Here is a 14,220-nt window from a genome sequence, read left to right as displayed (position 1 = left end):
CCTCTCCTCTCCTCTCCTCTCCTCTCCTCTCCTCTCCTCTCCTCTCCTCTCCTCTCACCATTCTTCAGCAGATCATTATGCTGCCCCAGTGCTGCCATTGGTGACAAATGCCCTTTTTTTGCTCCCAGGGAGAATTTCTGGGCAGAGGAATAATGTTACATGGCAAGAGCAAGCTCCCATATGTGGCCCCCCTGCACCCGCTGGTATCTTGCCATGTCAGAGCCCACAGTAAATGGAGAAGGACAAAGATGCAAAGAAGCTCTCCCTTGGGGTCACTGAAGGAGGCTGGAGGGGTACTGTGGCACCACAATACTGGAGCATCTCACATGGGCTGTCCACCTGCATTTATCTGGGAACAAAGGCATTCTGGGAATATCAGCTGTCACCAGCCCCTCTGATAGCTGATAAATTCGGGGACACCCAGATGGCACAATCCCCTGGCCAGAGGCTCCACCCACAGCCCATCTGGCAGCAATAAAAAGGAGAGGGAGCAGGAGCATCAGCAGAGACTTGCAAGGAGAACATCCCCAGTTCCATCAGCTGTCTGCCTGCTGCAGAGATGGTGCAAGCATCTCCCTTGCTCCTCGCGCTCTTCCTGGCCCTGGGGGCTCACGGCCTTGCTGTGAAAAAGGTACTGTGAGGGTGGGATGCACAGGGTGGGCTGGGCAGGGGGCTGTGGCTGCAGGCTCCGCTGTGCCACAGGTGCTGAGTTCTTTCCTCTCCAGTGTAACCTGACTGGGCAATGGTGGAATGACCTGGGCTCCAACATGACCATTGATGAAGTAAAGAAAAATGGTGACTTCACTGGCAAGTACTTAACAGCTGTGTCAGGTTCCACATCAAATATCACAGCATCACCTATGGTGGAGTCCCAGCAGCTTGCAAATCTGAGCCAGCCCACCTTTGGTTTCACTGTCCACTGGAGCTTTACAGGTATTTAGTCTTTTCTTAGCATCCTTGTTGTGTCCCCAGACCTCCCTTCTGCCCTCCCTGCAGTGCCCTTGCTGATTCCCTGCCTTCCCCTGCACTATCCCCACTGCTCTCCCTCCCTGGAGCTCCCCCATCCCTGTCCCTGGAGCCCCTTGGTTGCTGTCAGCTCCCAGTGCCAGGCTGCAGGAGAGGCAGCAGGGGCTGGAGCCTGCACTGCCTGCCCATGTCCGTGTGGCACCCCAGCGCTCTGAGCCCTGCTGCTGCTTTCCCCATGCCCGCTGTCCCCAGAGGCCGCGGACAGCAGGGGTCTGCTTGGCTCTGCTGTCCCCTGCGCTGGGGCAGCCACTGACCTGCCACCTCGGCCACGCTCCCCTCCACCTCCTGTCTCGTCCCCACAGACTCCATCACTGTTTTCACGGGCCAGTGCTTCGTGGATGAGTATGGAAAGGAGGTTTTGAAGACCATGTGGCTGCTGAGGTCACATGTGGAGAACATCAAAAATGACTGGAACGCCACCAGGTGAGCCCCCTGTCCCTGCCCTGCACAGGTCCCCTGTGCACCCCTGAGGGGTTTGGGCTGTCACAAATGAGTGCTTTAGGTCACTTAGCAGTCACTCTCACAGGTGTTGGTAAAAGGAGGTTCAGTGTCTGTTTGCAAAAACAGGACTTAGCAAAGCTCCATGGCAAGGTTCACTCGATTGCTTTGTGCAGGGGTAAAACACAGGAAGGAAAAAATGGGTTAGAATCAATCAAGAATGATTGACATGGAAGCTGGAGATGGAAAAGGAGATGAGAGACCCTTCAAATGAATCACAAAGTTCAGGGAGGTGCCCACTGCTTTCTAAATGACTGATGGATCCATGCTGGGGCTGATTCTGCTCTCAGTCTCAGACCTGCTCAATGGTTTCTGTCTAAAGGATGTGGCAGCACTTAATCACTGACTAATGTAACATTAATAAGGTGATTTGGGAGGGTTTACCACAATTACAGCAGAGATTTAATTCTAGATCCGGGCTGGCAGCAGTCATAGGGCACTTGCTATGGCTTTCACATCCCTTCAGCCATGCACTCAGCAGGAGTTGGTGGCACAGCCCCTGCAGTGGTCCAGGAGAGCTGAGGGGCCTCACTTAGGAATGCTGGGGTAAAGTCATGGGATGATTGGCCTCAGTCAGTCTTCATCCTGGATGTAGTGTGAGATGGTAATTACAGGAATTTTTCACCGTTCCAATAATGATGGCATTGTTCCACTGGGCTGTGATTCAGGCAAGCAATTCCCCAAGGCTTTTGGAGTATTGGTTTTCTTGATAAGGCAACAGAAGGACTTGGTGTGCAAAGTGTCTGTGACAAGCTCAAGGGAAGCTTCACCTCCCGAGAGGCATTTCCAAAGCCAGAGGCCTAAGAAGGAATCCTGAATGGCTCCAGGGTGGGGATGAAGGGTGGTGCTCCCAGCCTGTGGTGCTCAGCATTTGGCAGAGCTGCTGCCAGTGGGAAAGTGAGGGAGGGCAGGGTGTTTGTGCACAGCTTCCCTGGGTGTCCTGACAAGGTGCAAATGTTCTGGGAGGACACAGAGCTGGGTGGGCATTGGGCCACTCCCACGTCCCACCTTTACATTTCCTCTGTCTGTGTCTCCTCAGGGTTGGCTACAACACATTTGGGCGCAACAAGACCTCATGGATTGAGGACTGGTAGCATTGGAGCTCCCAGAGAAGAGGCAGTGCCTGGTTGTAGGCCTTCCTCCTGCTTCAGCTCCTGCTTCAGCACATTCAGCAACTTTATTCTCCCAATAAAGCTTTTTTGCAAACACACACAGTCTCCTCTTTCACAGAGCAGTGTCCCCTGTTCCCTTTCCTCAGTAGTGGCCGCTCTTGCCACTGTCCCTGCAGGCCATTGTGTGACCCTCCCTGGCTTGGGCTCCTCTTTGTCAGCCGACCCATCACACGGAGCTCCTTGGGACCCCAGCTGCTGCGGGCCAGCAGGACCCCGCTCAGCCTGTGGCACATCTCCCACTGGGGGTCTGCAAACAGCTCCATGTCTGCTCTGCAAGGGGCAAGGACAGAGCTGGGAAAACCAGGGCCTCCCCCAGGGCAGGCAGAGCCAGCTGGGTGCCCCCAGCATGGCAAGAAGGCACCCCCAGTGCTGGCACAGAGCTGCTGGGGCAGCAATATTCCAGGGCTGCAAGCCCTGGGCACAGCAGAGCGGCTGGAGGGGGATGCTGGCTCCAAGGCACACATCTCTGCAGCAGCAGCAGCTGTCCCCAAGGCTCTGTCTCTCCCCCGGGTGAAGCCCTGAGCGGGCAGCAAGGCAGGGCTCTGGGGACACTCACCAATGTCATACTGCAGGCTGATCTGCAGCTTGGGCCACAGCATGATGAGAGCGAAGGAGGCGTAGAAATGGACATCGTAGGTGTTGTACATGCGGTACTCCTGGCCTGGCAGGACAGGGCAGGTGGTGAGGGAAAGGAGACTGCCACGGGCAGGGGACAAGGGGCAAAGCTCCTCCCTCCACAGGGTCCTGGACAGGGGCATCTTTCCCAGCACAGGCAGGGGCTCCCGTTCCGAGAGGGTTCCATTCTCTACACAGAGCACCAGGCATGTGGGGAACACTCCATGCCCTATCCTTCAGGGCTGCAAGGGCTTTTCCTGGGAATAGCACTGCCCCCTACCCACTGGAGAGTGAAAAACACCCCCATGGCAGGTTCAAAACACATGGCTACAGTAATGGGAGGGCTCGAGGCTGGAGAATGCCTCACATCCTTGTGAGTTACCTTCCAAATAAGCAAACCTTCCGTACTCCCGCAGGACAGGGAGCAGGTGGGACAGCCCCGCCCCCGCCGGCCCCTGCAGCTCCTCGGCACGGCAATCAGGGGGCACCTCCATCCAGATGGTCCCTCCATCCGTCAGGAAGTAGAGCTCATTGAACAGGGCTGACTTGTACCAGGAAGGCAGCTGGCTGTGGGAAAGAGGGAAGCTCAGCCTCGGAGGCCGAGGTGGTGATGCTCCTGTGGCAGCCAAGCCCAGGAGGCCACGGGGAAGGTGCTCCCATCTGCCCTACCTGTTCTCCAGGATGGGATTCTGCCACGCTTCGATCTTCCTCTCCCACTCCTCACAGTGTGTCAGGGCACCACTAATTGCCAAGAATAGCCCCAAAGTGGTATGAACAGCTTTTGGAGAACCACAGCAAGAACAAGTGTTGCGTTGTGGTATTATTCCAATAGACAAGCAATAGGAAGTTTTGGATACAGCCTAAAATTGGGAACAAACCACAGCATCCTGGGGAGATTTTGAAGAGCCAAGGAGGCTGGAGGAAAGAGCTCCACCCTGGCTTGGGTGCCCAGAAGCAGCAGGGCCACCCATTTGCCCTGCTCCCCCTGCACCCGTCCCACGGAGGAGGGAGGCACTCACCAGGGCGTGAATCCAGCCTGCCATCCTGCAGGAGGTCCTGCCACACCTCTCTACCCAATCCCGTGGGATTGAATGCCGTCACATGGGTGACTCCCGTGCCAGCCTGAACGAGGGAAGAGCATCATCAGGGGCTGCTCCTCTGGAGGAGAGGATTCATGCTCTCCCCTCCCCAATACCACCAGCAGGACATGACACTCACTTCTCATGGGCCGCCCAGCAACTCTCAACTCGTTCCTCAGCCGCTCTCCTGACACCATCCCCAAAGAGGGTGCCCTCAGGGAAGTCATGTCCCCACTCCTGGCGTCAGGCAAGCCCTGAGGAACGCTGCCAACCCCAAGCCCCTGCACCGCCATCTTCTGCCAGCTGCCTGCAGGCAGCTGCCCCACATGCAGCAGGGCTGCACAACCTCCCCAGCAGGAGCCCCAGCAGCAGGGCCAGCCCTTTACCTTCTCCCGGGCAGAGATGGCCAGGGTGAAGGGGTTCACGGGCGGGCAGTGGTGCAGCAGGACCCCAGCAACCCGCTGGCCATCCTTGTGGAAGGTGAAGGGCTCGTTCCAGTGCCCGCCGCTCCCGGCCTCCTTCGCTCCCGGGCCGTTCTGCAGGCTGAACATGATGGACACCTCCACGTCCTCGTCCCTCCCGTTCTCCACCTCCCAGACGAACACTCCCACTGGCAAGCTGGAGTCCTGGCAGAGACGCACAGTGCTGCCTCCAGGGCTGCTGCTCCACAGGCAGCTGCCCCGGCATCGTTTCCCCTGCTGGGGACAGCACGCAGGATGCAGCGGCAGCAAGAGCACCGGCAATAATAACTTGGACTTGGAGTCTCTTGCCAAGCTGAGGAGCAGCAGCAGGAACAGAGTTTGGGAGGCAGGCAAGACAAAATCGCAAAGGGAAGCAGCCCTGGGCTGGCAAGCAGCACGCCGGGCAGCAGAGGGACAGAAAGAGGCCTTTAGGGCTCAGCCGGGCTCTCCTCACTCACTTGCTGGGCAGGCTGATCCAGGCTCACGTGCTGCTGCAATGCCGGGGTAAGAGGAAGGTCAGACGTGTCCCAGCACAGCTGCCACCCTCGCCTGGGGCTGGCAGCCGGCACTGGCAGCGCTGAGCCATCCCTTGCTGCAGCGCCGAGCTCCCGCACGGCTGCGGGGCTGCCCCCGCCCGCAGCGCTGCTGAGAGCGGCCGTGGGGAAACGCTGGGAATGGGAGCAAGGAGCTCTGCCCTCGGCAGCGGGGAAACGCTGGGAATGGCGAGCAAGGAGCTCTGCCCTCGGCAGCGGGGAAACGCTGGGAATGGCGAGCAAGGAGCTCTGCCCTCGGCAGCGGGGAAACGCTGGGAATGGGAGCAAGGAGCTCTGCCCTCGGCAGCGGGGAAACGCTGGGAATGGCGAGCAAGGAGCTCTGCCCTCGGCAGCGGGGAAACGCTGGGAAAGCAGCAACTAACAAGCAGCTCTGCCCTCAGGAGCCGGGAAACGCTGGAAAAGGCGCTAACAAGCGGCTCTGCCCCCGGGGATGCCGTCACCGCCTTACCTTATAGTCATGGGGGATGACGGGCGAGACCTGCCGGCAGGTGAGCACCACCTGCTGCCCCGGCAGCTCGTAGACCAGCCAGGCACGGGGGTACAGGGCATGGTAAAAGGCGTAGTGGCCGCAGTAGCCCCAGTTCCAGCCCTGCAGGCTGCTGGGTCTCTCCACAGACAAGACCTGCTGGTAAATGGTCTGCCCCTGGCACCGCAGGCACACTGTGAACTGTGGAGTAGAGGAGCAATGCAGGGGTGAGAGGAGCCCTGTGGCAGATGTCCCAGCTGAAATAAACAGGGCAGGAAACTTTTTCTCCTCTTAATGCTTTTATTACAAGTGATCAGCTCAAGGTTGGAGGCTCGGCGGGTCCGCGTCTTCTCCGTCGTCACTCCCACAAGGTGACTCGGAGGAGGAGGAATGTGCAGCTTTGTCCCCTAGGGGGCAGAGCTGAGGGGTCCCGTCCTCACGAGAGCTGTGGGTGTACACCCCGTGTTACAACTTTTGGGTTTTGCCGTCTCGGGGTCTTTGCTCCAGCTGAGGTCTTTGCTCAGGGCGAGGGGCAACATTATAAATTGATTATAAATTTCCTGAGCACTCTGGTAATCATGGTTACTTAACTTTGTTACCCTTCTTGGTTTCTTCAGGTTAAAATTTTTTGAGGTCTTTAGGTTGGTCTGCACGGCCAATACTACTATTTTAATGAAGCAGGGAAGTAAGCATAGTAAAAAGAGCAATCTCCCAAGTATACATACAGTGAGGAAAGCTACTTTTTCCCATAAATCTTTCTTGAAAATCCATAGGTTATCCCACCAACTGGAATCAAGTGTAGGATTTTGTTCTTGGTTATTTATATATGCTAGTTTTTAAATTTTGTTTGAGATGTTTCTAATGATTGCATTCTTTATCTCTGATACTGCCTGGAGCCTGAAGATTCTGTTTAACATAGATATCGGGGTTTGAACCTGGCCCTTACACTTTTGGGTTCTCCCAATTTCTATTGCACTTTGCCTCTTCTGTTTGGTTTCTCTTAAATCATTGTATACGGGAACTCCTAAACTTGATCCGGTTTCTTTGGGTAATAAGAAGAAAGCTGGTCTTATCATTTCAGTGGTGCAACTGCCAGGCCAGTCTCCTGACAATTTAGTGTATGCTGTAGTACCAGAGATCAAAACCAGGTGTTTAGGGCTCTCTCGAAATGTGTTATTAGTTTCTGTTGGGCATTCCCAATATTTACATAGTTTTTTCATTTTCCAAAAGAGGTTTATCCCTTTTTCAGTACGCTCATAAAATTCATATACTTCATAGTGGGTACACTTGTCTCTTTCTTTTTTCTCAACAGACTCCAATTTATTTGGATCTCATGGGATCCACTGGGTAGCCGAATTCTTTACTGCTAAATGCCTTTTACAAACCATCTTTCTTACTGCTTTTACCATTTCTTTTCTTTTGACTAGATCTACTAAGCTTGCTTCAGCAGCATCATATTCAAAGCACAACCAGGCTTCTCCTACAGCGCACTCTCCCAGGAGTTGCTGCCTAAAAGTGGCAGTATTCTGGGCTATCCAATACATTCTCTTGTCTTCTTGATAAAGGACCAACTGGGAGAGGTTAACAGAATTAGGGTTAGAATTGGTGTGGACTCTCAACAAGGAGCTCACTTCTTCCTCCTCATAGAAGGGTTGGTAGCACTCACTGCACGGCTCTCCTGGGCTCCCCGGAGCACCACCAGCAATTAGAGCCATCATTACTACCCTTCCCAAGAGTCCGGTATGGGTCATCTTGCACAGCCTGCCCACCCGGCCTTGCCTCTTGGGGAATTTTACTGAAAGGAAGCTTCCGAGCTCTTTAGAGTCTCTTCTACCCGCTTCTCTGGTTAAACCTTTCTTGGTCCGTTCCCTACTGATTTTGGTTTCTCCTAGGGGAGTGCTCTGTAGAGGATTAACCTGGAGCCTTTGGAACTAAATTGGGGGAACTTAACCAGAATTACTTATTAACCTTTAACTTTTTACAAACTTATTTTAAACACAGAACTGTCTTAAAACACTTTAAGATATATTATGGCTCTTATACCACACTCTTTTCCTATACAGTTCATCAGTCTTTTTGACTCTTCCTTCTGAGAGTCAACTTTAAGTCTTTTGGTCTTTTTATAACGCTATATTCAGGTGAATTAACTCGTGACGTGGTTGAATCTTGTCCTGAGTTAGGGGGTGAGAGTAGTGTCGACTCTGGTCCAATGCCAGAGGGAAAAACTGAAGTTGAATCCTGGTCCAATGCCAGGGGGTGAGAGTGATGTGGAATCTGGTGATGTGGGTCCAACCCTTTTCCTCTGGTCTGCACAATCGAATTAGCAATGAGGAGTACCTGAAAGGGGCTTTCAAATATAGGCATTAATGATCTACTATTTTATGATTCTATCAAAACCATTTCTTGGGTTAATGTTATGTATAATTGGTTAATTTCCTTTTTTCTATAGCTTGCATATTTCTCTTATCAACTTCTGCACACTCTATATTTTGCAAGGAGTTGTATTTCTGTTAGCTAACTTAACTCCCAAAGGGCTATCTTGGGGGTATCTCTTCTAGTATGCTTTTATTCTCCCTTTTTTCTGCATCTAACTTACTGCTTTTCTGTTCAATTTTCAAGATCTTATCTATTCATCCCCTGCCTCTGTTTCTCACTTTCACTAACAGCTTAAATACAGAATCACAGAATCACAGAATTTCTAGGTTGGAAGAGACCTTTAAGATCATCGAGTCCAACCCATCTTCTAACACCTCAACTAGATCATGGCACCAAGTGCCAGATCCAGTCTTTTTTTAAACACATCGAGGGATGGTGACTCCACCACCTCCCTGGGTAGATGATTCCAGTATTTGATCACTCTTTCTGTGAAAAACTTCCTCCTTAATTCTAGCCTGTATCTCCCTTGGGGCAGTTTGAGACTGTGTCCTCTTGTTCTGTCTGTTGTTGCCCGGAGAAAGAGACCGACGCCCAGCTCACCACAGCCACCCTTCAGGAAGCTGAAGAGAGTGATAAGGTCACCTCTGAGTCTCCTTTTCTCCAGGCTGAACAACCCCAGCTCCCTCAGTCGTTCTTCATACGGCTTGTGTTCCAAGCCCCTCACCAGCCTTGTTGCTCTTCTTTGGACACGCTCAAGCATCTCAACGTCCTTCCTAAACTGAGGGGCCCAGAATTGGACACAATACTCAAGGTGTGGCCTCACCAGTGCCGAGTACAGGGGAAGAATGACCTCCCTGCTCCTGCTGGTCACACCATTCCTGATACTGGCCAGGATGCCATTGGCCTTCTTGGCCACCTGGGCACACTGCTGGCTCATGTTCAGCCGGCTGTCAACCAGCACCCCCAGGTCCCTTTCCACCTGAGCACTGTCCAGCCACACCGTCCCCAGCCTATAATGTTGCAGGGGGTTATTGTGGCCAAAGTGCAGGACTCGGCACTTGGACTTATTGAACTTCATCCCATTAGATTCTGCCCATCCATCCAACCGTTCCAAGTCCCTCTGCAAAGCCCTCTGTCCCCCTAATAGATCAACACATGCTCCCAGCTTAGTGTCATCTGCAAATTTGCTAATGAAAGAAAGACTTACCACTTTTCTTTCAACCCCTTATACCTAAAACAAACTTTTTTCTTACACTACTTTTCAACACAATGCACTTCCCTCCAAGGAGATGTGGTAAAACTTATAATGCACAATCCACATTACCTATACTTTAATTTGTCTACATTCACTCACTTTTATTTCTCATTCACCTTCACACATTCCTTCACACCTTCAAGACACAAAGTGGATCCTTATTGCCAGAAAATTACAGGTCCCTGTGGCCCCTCTTGCCTTGGGGTTGGCCTCTCAGTATCTCTGGGCCTCTTGGAAGGGCCCTGACTCTGGTTGCCTCTGTTGTCCGTTCACCTGTGAGGCTGTCTGCATGTCACTCATGCTCTTCAGCTATGGCTTCCTCACACGCCTGGGGAACACTAGTCTGATTTGCAGGTCACACACACCCTTCAGCTAAAGCCCCACCTGCCCGGGGAACAGTAGCCTGATTTGCAGGTCACACACAGCCTTTGGCCACAGCCCCTACCTGCCCAAGGACAATAGCCTGGTGTGCAGGTCACACACACCTCTTTCCACTGCCCCCGCCTTCCCACCCGCCCAGGAAGTTGAGGCTGACCTTTGTTTGTGACTCACTCTCACACACACAACAAGACAACAATAAGGTACCATTTACTTTCACATCACTTATTACGAGTTAAATGCTACTGCCCAGTCCCAGTGCTATTGGATATCCTTCCACCTAGCTATTTTGTCTAACCCCAGATGTCTTTGGGTATTTTACTATACTTTCTGGTACTTTGTTGAGACAGGACTTATCTGCTCCTGTATCAACTAAAAATTCAAATTCTTCATTTAGGGGTCCCACCTCAAAGTTTACGAAGGGCTGCTCTAGATGTTGCATCGAGTCCCCTAAAGTGTAAAGCCCTTGACACCCCTAATCGTCACCCCTAAGAATCCTCTTTAAGGCTTCTTGTTCCCTGGCTATTGCCTCGTGGAGACTGAGCTTTTTACAAAACCTCCTGATGTGTCCTGCCTCTCCACAACAATAGCAGTGTCGTTCACTCAAAGGGACTTGACTTCTCTCCATCTCTCTTGTACCTGACAGTACTGGACTATCCTTGCCTTCTGCTGGTGGTGGACCCACCCACTCTTTTGTTACCTTGGATCGTGGGATAGAGTTGCTTGCCCCACACTTCCTCTAGCTACCACAACCATGATCCTAGCCTTGGCCTTTGCTCTTTCTTCTTCCCTCCCTAAATACACCTTCAATGCTTCTCTCATTAACTCATTAATGTCCTTTTCTTGCCAATCTTCAATCTTTCCCAGTTTTCTTTGCATATCAGGCCAAGATTTGGTAACAAATTGGACTTTTAGTAGCACTTGAACTTCTGTGGTGTCTGGGTGTATTTTGGAGTACAATTGGAAGTTCCGCTTTAGGCGATTAAGCCAAGCAGCAGGAGCTTCATCCTTCTCTTGTGCACCCTCAAATGCCAATTTGGTATTAGTTCCTTTGGGAACTGACTCTTTGATCCCCCGAATCACCAAAGATCTATATTCTATCATGGCCTTCCTCCCCTCCTCCTGATTAGGGTTCCAGCTGGGATCTGTCAGGGGCAATTTTTGTTCACCGGATGGCACCTGGGGTCCCGGACGGTTATCTTTCTCCCAAATTCTTATGCCAGCCGCCCTAATCATCTGGACATCTTCTGGGGAAAATAAAATATTTAGAATGGAATTAATCTCCCCTCAGGTGTAGATATTTGGACCTAAGAATTGATCCACTTGGTTGGCTATGCCCACTGGGTCCTCAACTAAATGCCCTAAGTCTTTCTTGACTCCTCTCACCTCAGAAGCCGTTAGAGGAACATTCACAAAGCCAACACCTCCCACCGGTCCTCCCATAGGAACTTCTCTGAGGGGAAAAAGTCTCTCTACCTTGGAGGTCCTGGATCTGGTACTGAAGTATGGCCCATCTTCAGATGCCAAACTACTAATTTGAGAGATATCAGGATTACCCTGAACTTTCTGCAGATCAGCAGGTGTATTTGGTGATAACAATTTACCCGGTAAGGAGGCATTTGTGTCCCAACTAGGAGGAGGTAAAGGGAAAGCAATAGGAGGGGGAGAAGAGCTTGAGTACATATTAAGTGGAGCTGGAGAAGGGGTGGAGAATGCAGCAGGTGGAGTAGGCACTTGTGGTGGTGCAGAAGGAACTGGAGGAGCCGAAGGGGGTGGTGAGAGAGTGGTTACTAGGGCAGATACCAGGTCTACCACAGAGGAAACCAAAGAGGTAGAAGAAGGAATTAGAGGAGGCGGTAATGAGATGGCAGCCAGGGAAAAAAACGGATCTGCCATTTGAGGTGCCTGAGCAAGATGATTACAAAGTGGAGGGGCATCAGGAGGCAAATAATCCAGGGAGTCCCATCTTTTACCAATTCCAGCATCCCCTCCTTCATTCCCCTCTTTCTTCCTCTGCACCCTACAAATTCGCACCCCTTCATCTCCAATAGCACTCTTTAACCAGCAAGCTGCATACAACAATTGCTCAGGATCAGTATCTCCTCAAGCTGTCAGATAGTCACTCAGTTGTTGACACAGCCACTTGTCCCTTGTCCCACACCAAGGCCATCCTCCTTGCACCTCTAATTCTGGCCAGACTTCTACACAGCAGTGGATCATCTTCACCTTATCTAATCCTTCTGTGGCCTCTATAGAATCCCATTTCTCTAACAGTTCCCCTAAGGGGCTATTGGGAGGTATATTCCTCAATCTCTTGCCTGTCTTCTTACTATTACACCCTCCCATTTTTTGGGTCTCAACAGAAAAAATCCCAAAGGTGCCTCTACTGACAGGTAATCTCAAGAAAAATCTTGTTTGAGGAGCTTCAGCCTCCTCCACTGAACTTCAGGTTTGCCTGACACTCAGGACTTTGCACTGAAACAGCTGCCTGATCTCTTGATTGCCCAACTTTACCAATGTCAGGCCTTATATCTATCAGGACTTAAAAACACGAAACTCTGGTGTAAGTGCCTGATTCATGTCTGACTCCCCTCTGTCAGGAAAAACAGCTCCTGATTTCTAGTTTGCCTAACCTACCAAATGTTAGGCCTTACTGTATCAGGACTTAAAAACAAACCCCAGCTTTCTCACTGGGATTTGTGCCTGACCCCTTTGTCAGGACTTAATTTGCCTGCAGGGCTTGTGAGCTTGCCCGAATCCTTCTCAGGACTTGCAATCTGCCTGACTTCCCTCTGTCAGGACTTTTGGGGGTGCGTGCCACTCACACACTATTTCCTCCACATGCCCGGAGGGGAGGTGCCCTCTTTCCCCCTTAGGAGGTGATTCGCTCAGGCTGATTCCACTCGCTTCCCTCGGTTCCCGGCTGGCCCCTTGCGGGGGTACGGAAAGCTAGTACTAAGGAGTCCACACCCACGCCGAGGGTCCGGGCTGCCGGCCTTCGTCTCACTCACACTCCATTTGCTCGTCTCCTACTCCCGCTGCCAGATATTTCTCACCCGTCCGGCGCTCCTCCGCGTCACTGGTCCCGAGCTGATCTTCTCTGGTCCTGATAGCCAGCTGTCCTGGAGGTCCAAGATGGCCAGTCCTGGTGTCCTCTTCGGGCGTGGCTATCCCGGACAGAGTGCTAAAGAGATGATAAGTGACTCTTTCCAGAGCCTTGACACAGCTTGGCACGTATTGGCCAATTAGTCAAAACAGCTCACACCAGAAACCCAATGAAACAATCACCTGTTTGTAAACAATCTCCAACCACATTCCAAAGGAACAAAACACAGGAGTAGCAAATGAGATGATTATTGTTTTCTTTTTTTCTCTGAGGTTTCTCAGCTTCCCAGGAGAAAAATCCTGGGCAAAGGGATTTTTCAGAAAATATGAATGTGACATCTCACCCTTTCTCAGTATGATTAAAATAAAAAAAAACCTGCATTTGTAATTCTTCTGCCTGGGCCCATGCAGAAGAGAGAACAAACACATCTCAAGAGGTTTATCTGTTGCCAATCAAAACCTCAATCAAGTGGTGACAAGAATGAACCTCAGTCAAGAATGATCAAGGAGATTCTTTACCTGTAGAACATCAACTCCTATTACATCACTAAAACAATGTTTACAATATAAAAAACCCAAACAACAATGCAAAGAATATTCATTGTTTCAAGTCCAAACAGCTGAATTTAAGGAGAAGGTCCATTGACTGGAGATGTTGCTCTTTGACATCTTTGAAAGTCCCTTTTGGTCCTGAAACAGGCTTGCAGAATCCTGAAACAAAGAACTACTAAAGAAAAAATCACCATGTGGGAGCGACCATCTCTCATTTTAGCTTCATTTTTTACACCCAAGTTGCTTCTGCCAAAGCCCTCGCTCAGTTAAAACAATTAGCCCGTTGGACAGGGAAACAAATTAACATTACCTCCAAGGTGCTAGATAAGCTCACCGCTGATGTTGACAGTGTAGGACATGCCGTATTACAAAATCGAGTAGCTATTGATTTTTTGTTACTAGCACAAGGATGTGGCTGTGAAGATTTTGAAGGAACGCACTGTATAAATCTTTCTGATCATTCTGTATCCATTGACAAAAAGCTTTCCCAACAGCAAAATAATATGAAGAAACTCACTGTTGTTGAAAGTTCTTTTGACAAATGGCTTAAAGAATTGGGAATCACTGGCTGGTTGAGAACCTTATTGATAGAAGAAGTTTGCTTTCTTGATATTATTTTTGTTGTGCTTGTTATTCTCTGTTGCATTCTTTCTTGTATGAAAAAGAGTTTTGAATCAATTGTT

The 14,220-nt window shown here is 50.9% G+C and overlaps 2 protein-coding genes and 1 long non-coding RNA gene across 3 annotated transcripts; 1 reads left to right on the top strand and 2 right to left on the bottom strand.

Moving 5' to 3' along the window:
• The first annotated feature begins 559 nt into the window (after window positions 1-559).
• Window positions 560-2,667, top strand: LOC115915563 (avidin-related protein 4/5-like). The gene is made up of 4 exons (XM_030969052.1): window positions 560-631; window positions 726-933; window positions 1,329-1,449; window positions 2,564-2,667. Exons 1-4 carry the CDS (start codon window positions 560-562, stop codon window positions 2,616-2,618), a joined length of 456 nt encoding a protein of 151 aa, XP_030824912.1. The 3' UTR covers window positions 2,619-2,667.
• Window positions 2,668-3,249: 582 nt separating this feature from the next.
• LOC115915708 lies at window positions 3,250-4,034 on the bottom strand. The gene is made up of 3 exons (XR_004061511.1): window positions 3,981-4,034; window positions 3,694-3,878; window positions 3,250-3,357 (listed from the first exon to the last, which is right to left on the bottom strand). It is a non-coding gene; the product is annotated as an uncharacterized LOC115915708 (long non-coding RNA).
• A 374-nt stretch (window positions 4,035-4,408) lies between these two features.
• Window positions 4,409-13,896, bottom strand: LOC115915788 (non-lysosomal glucosylceramidase-like). The gene is made up of 6 exons (XM_030969465.1): window positions 13,872-13,896; window positions 12,914-13,002; window positions 5,854-6,072; window positions 4,777-5,016; window positions 4,530-4,627; window positions 4,409-4,433 (listed from the first exon to the last, which is right to left on the bottom strand). Exons 1-6 carry the CDS (start codon window positions 13,894-13,896, stop codon window positions 4,409-4,411), a joined length of 696 nt encoding a protein of 231 aa, XP_030825325.1.
• Window positions 13,897-14,220: the final 324 nt, after the last annotated feature.

This window comes from Camarhynchus parvulus, chromosome Z (genome assembly GCF_901933205.1).
Source record: "Camarhynchus parvulus chromosome Z, STF_HiC, whole genome shotgun sequence".
Taxonomy (NCBI): Eukaryota; Metazoa; Chordata; class Aves; order Passeriformes; family Thraupidae; genus Camarhynchus; species Camarhynchus parvulus.
Note: the sequence above shows the minus strand (reverse complement) of the source record. Positions and strands in the feature narration are given on the sequence as shown.

What these genes read in the sequence shown, in the direction of transcription:
- LOC115915788 (XM_030969465.1), bottom strand. Translation starts at nt 13,896, where the DNA reads ATGTCCTACACTGTCAACATCAGCG. An exon ending in TCATCCCCCATGACTATAAG is followed by an intron (nt 5,017 to 5,853) that starts GTAAGGCGGTGA and finishes CGTCTCTGCCAG; the next exon opens with GACTCCAGCTTGCCAGTGGG. An exon ending in TGCTGGGCGGCCCATGAGAA is followed by an intron (nt 4,434 to 4,529) that starts GTGAGTGTCATG and finishes TCCCTCGTTCAG; the next exon opens with GCTGGCACGGGAGTCACCCA.
- LOC115915563 (XM_030969052.1), top strand. Translation starts at nt 560, where the DNA reads ATGGTGCAAGCATCTCCCTTGCTCCTCGCGCTCTTCCTGGCCCTGGGG. An exon ending in TGTCCACTGGAGCTTTACAG is followed by an intron (nt 934 to 1,328) that starts GTATTTAGTCTT and finishes TCGTCCCCACAG; the next exon opens with ACTCCATCACTGTTTTCACG. An exon ending in AATGACTGGAACGCCACCAG is followed by an intron (nt 1,450 to 2,563) that starts GTGAGCCCCCTG and finishes GTGTCTCCTCAG; the next exon opens with GGTTGGCTACAACACATTTG.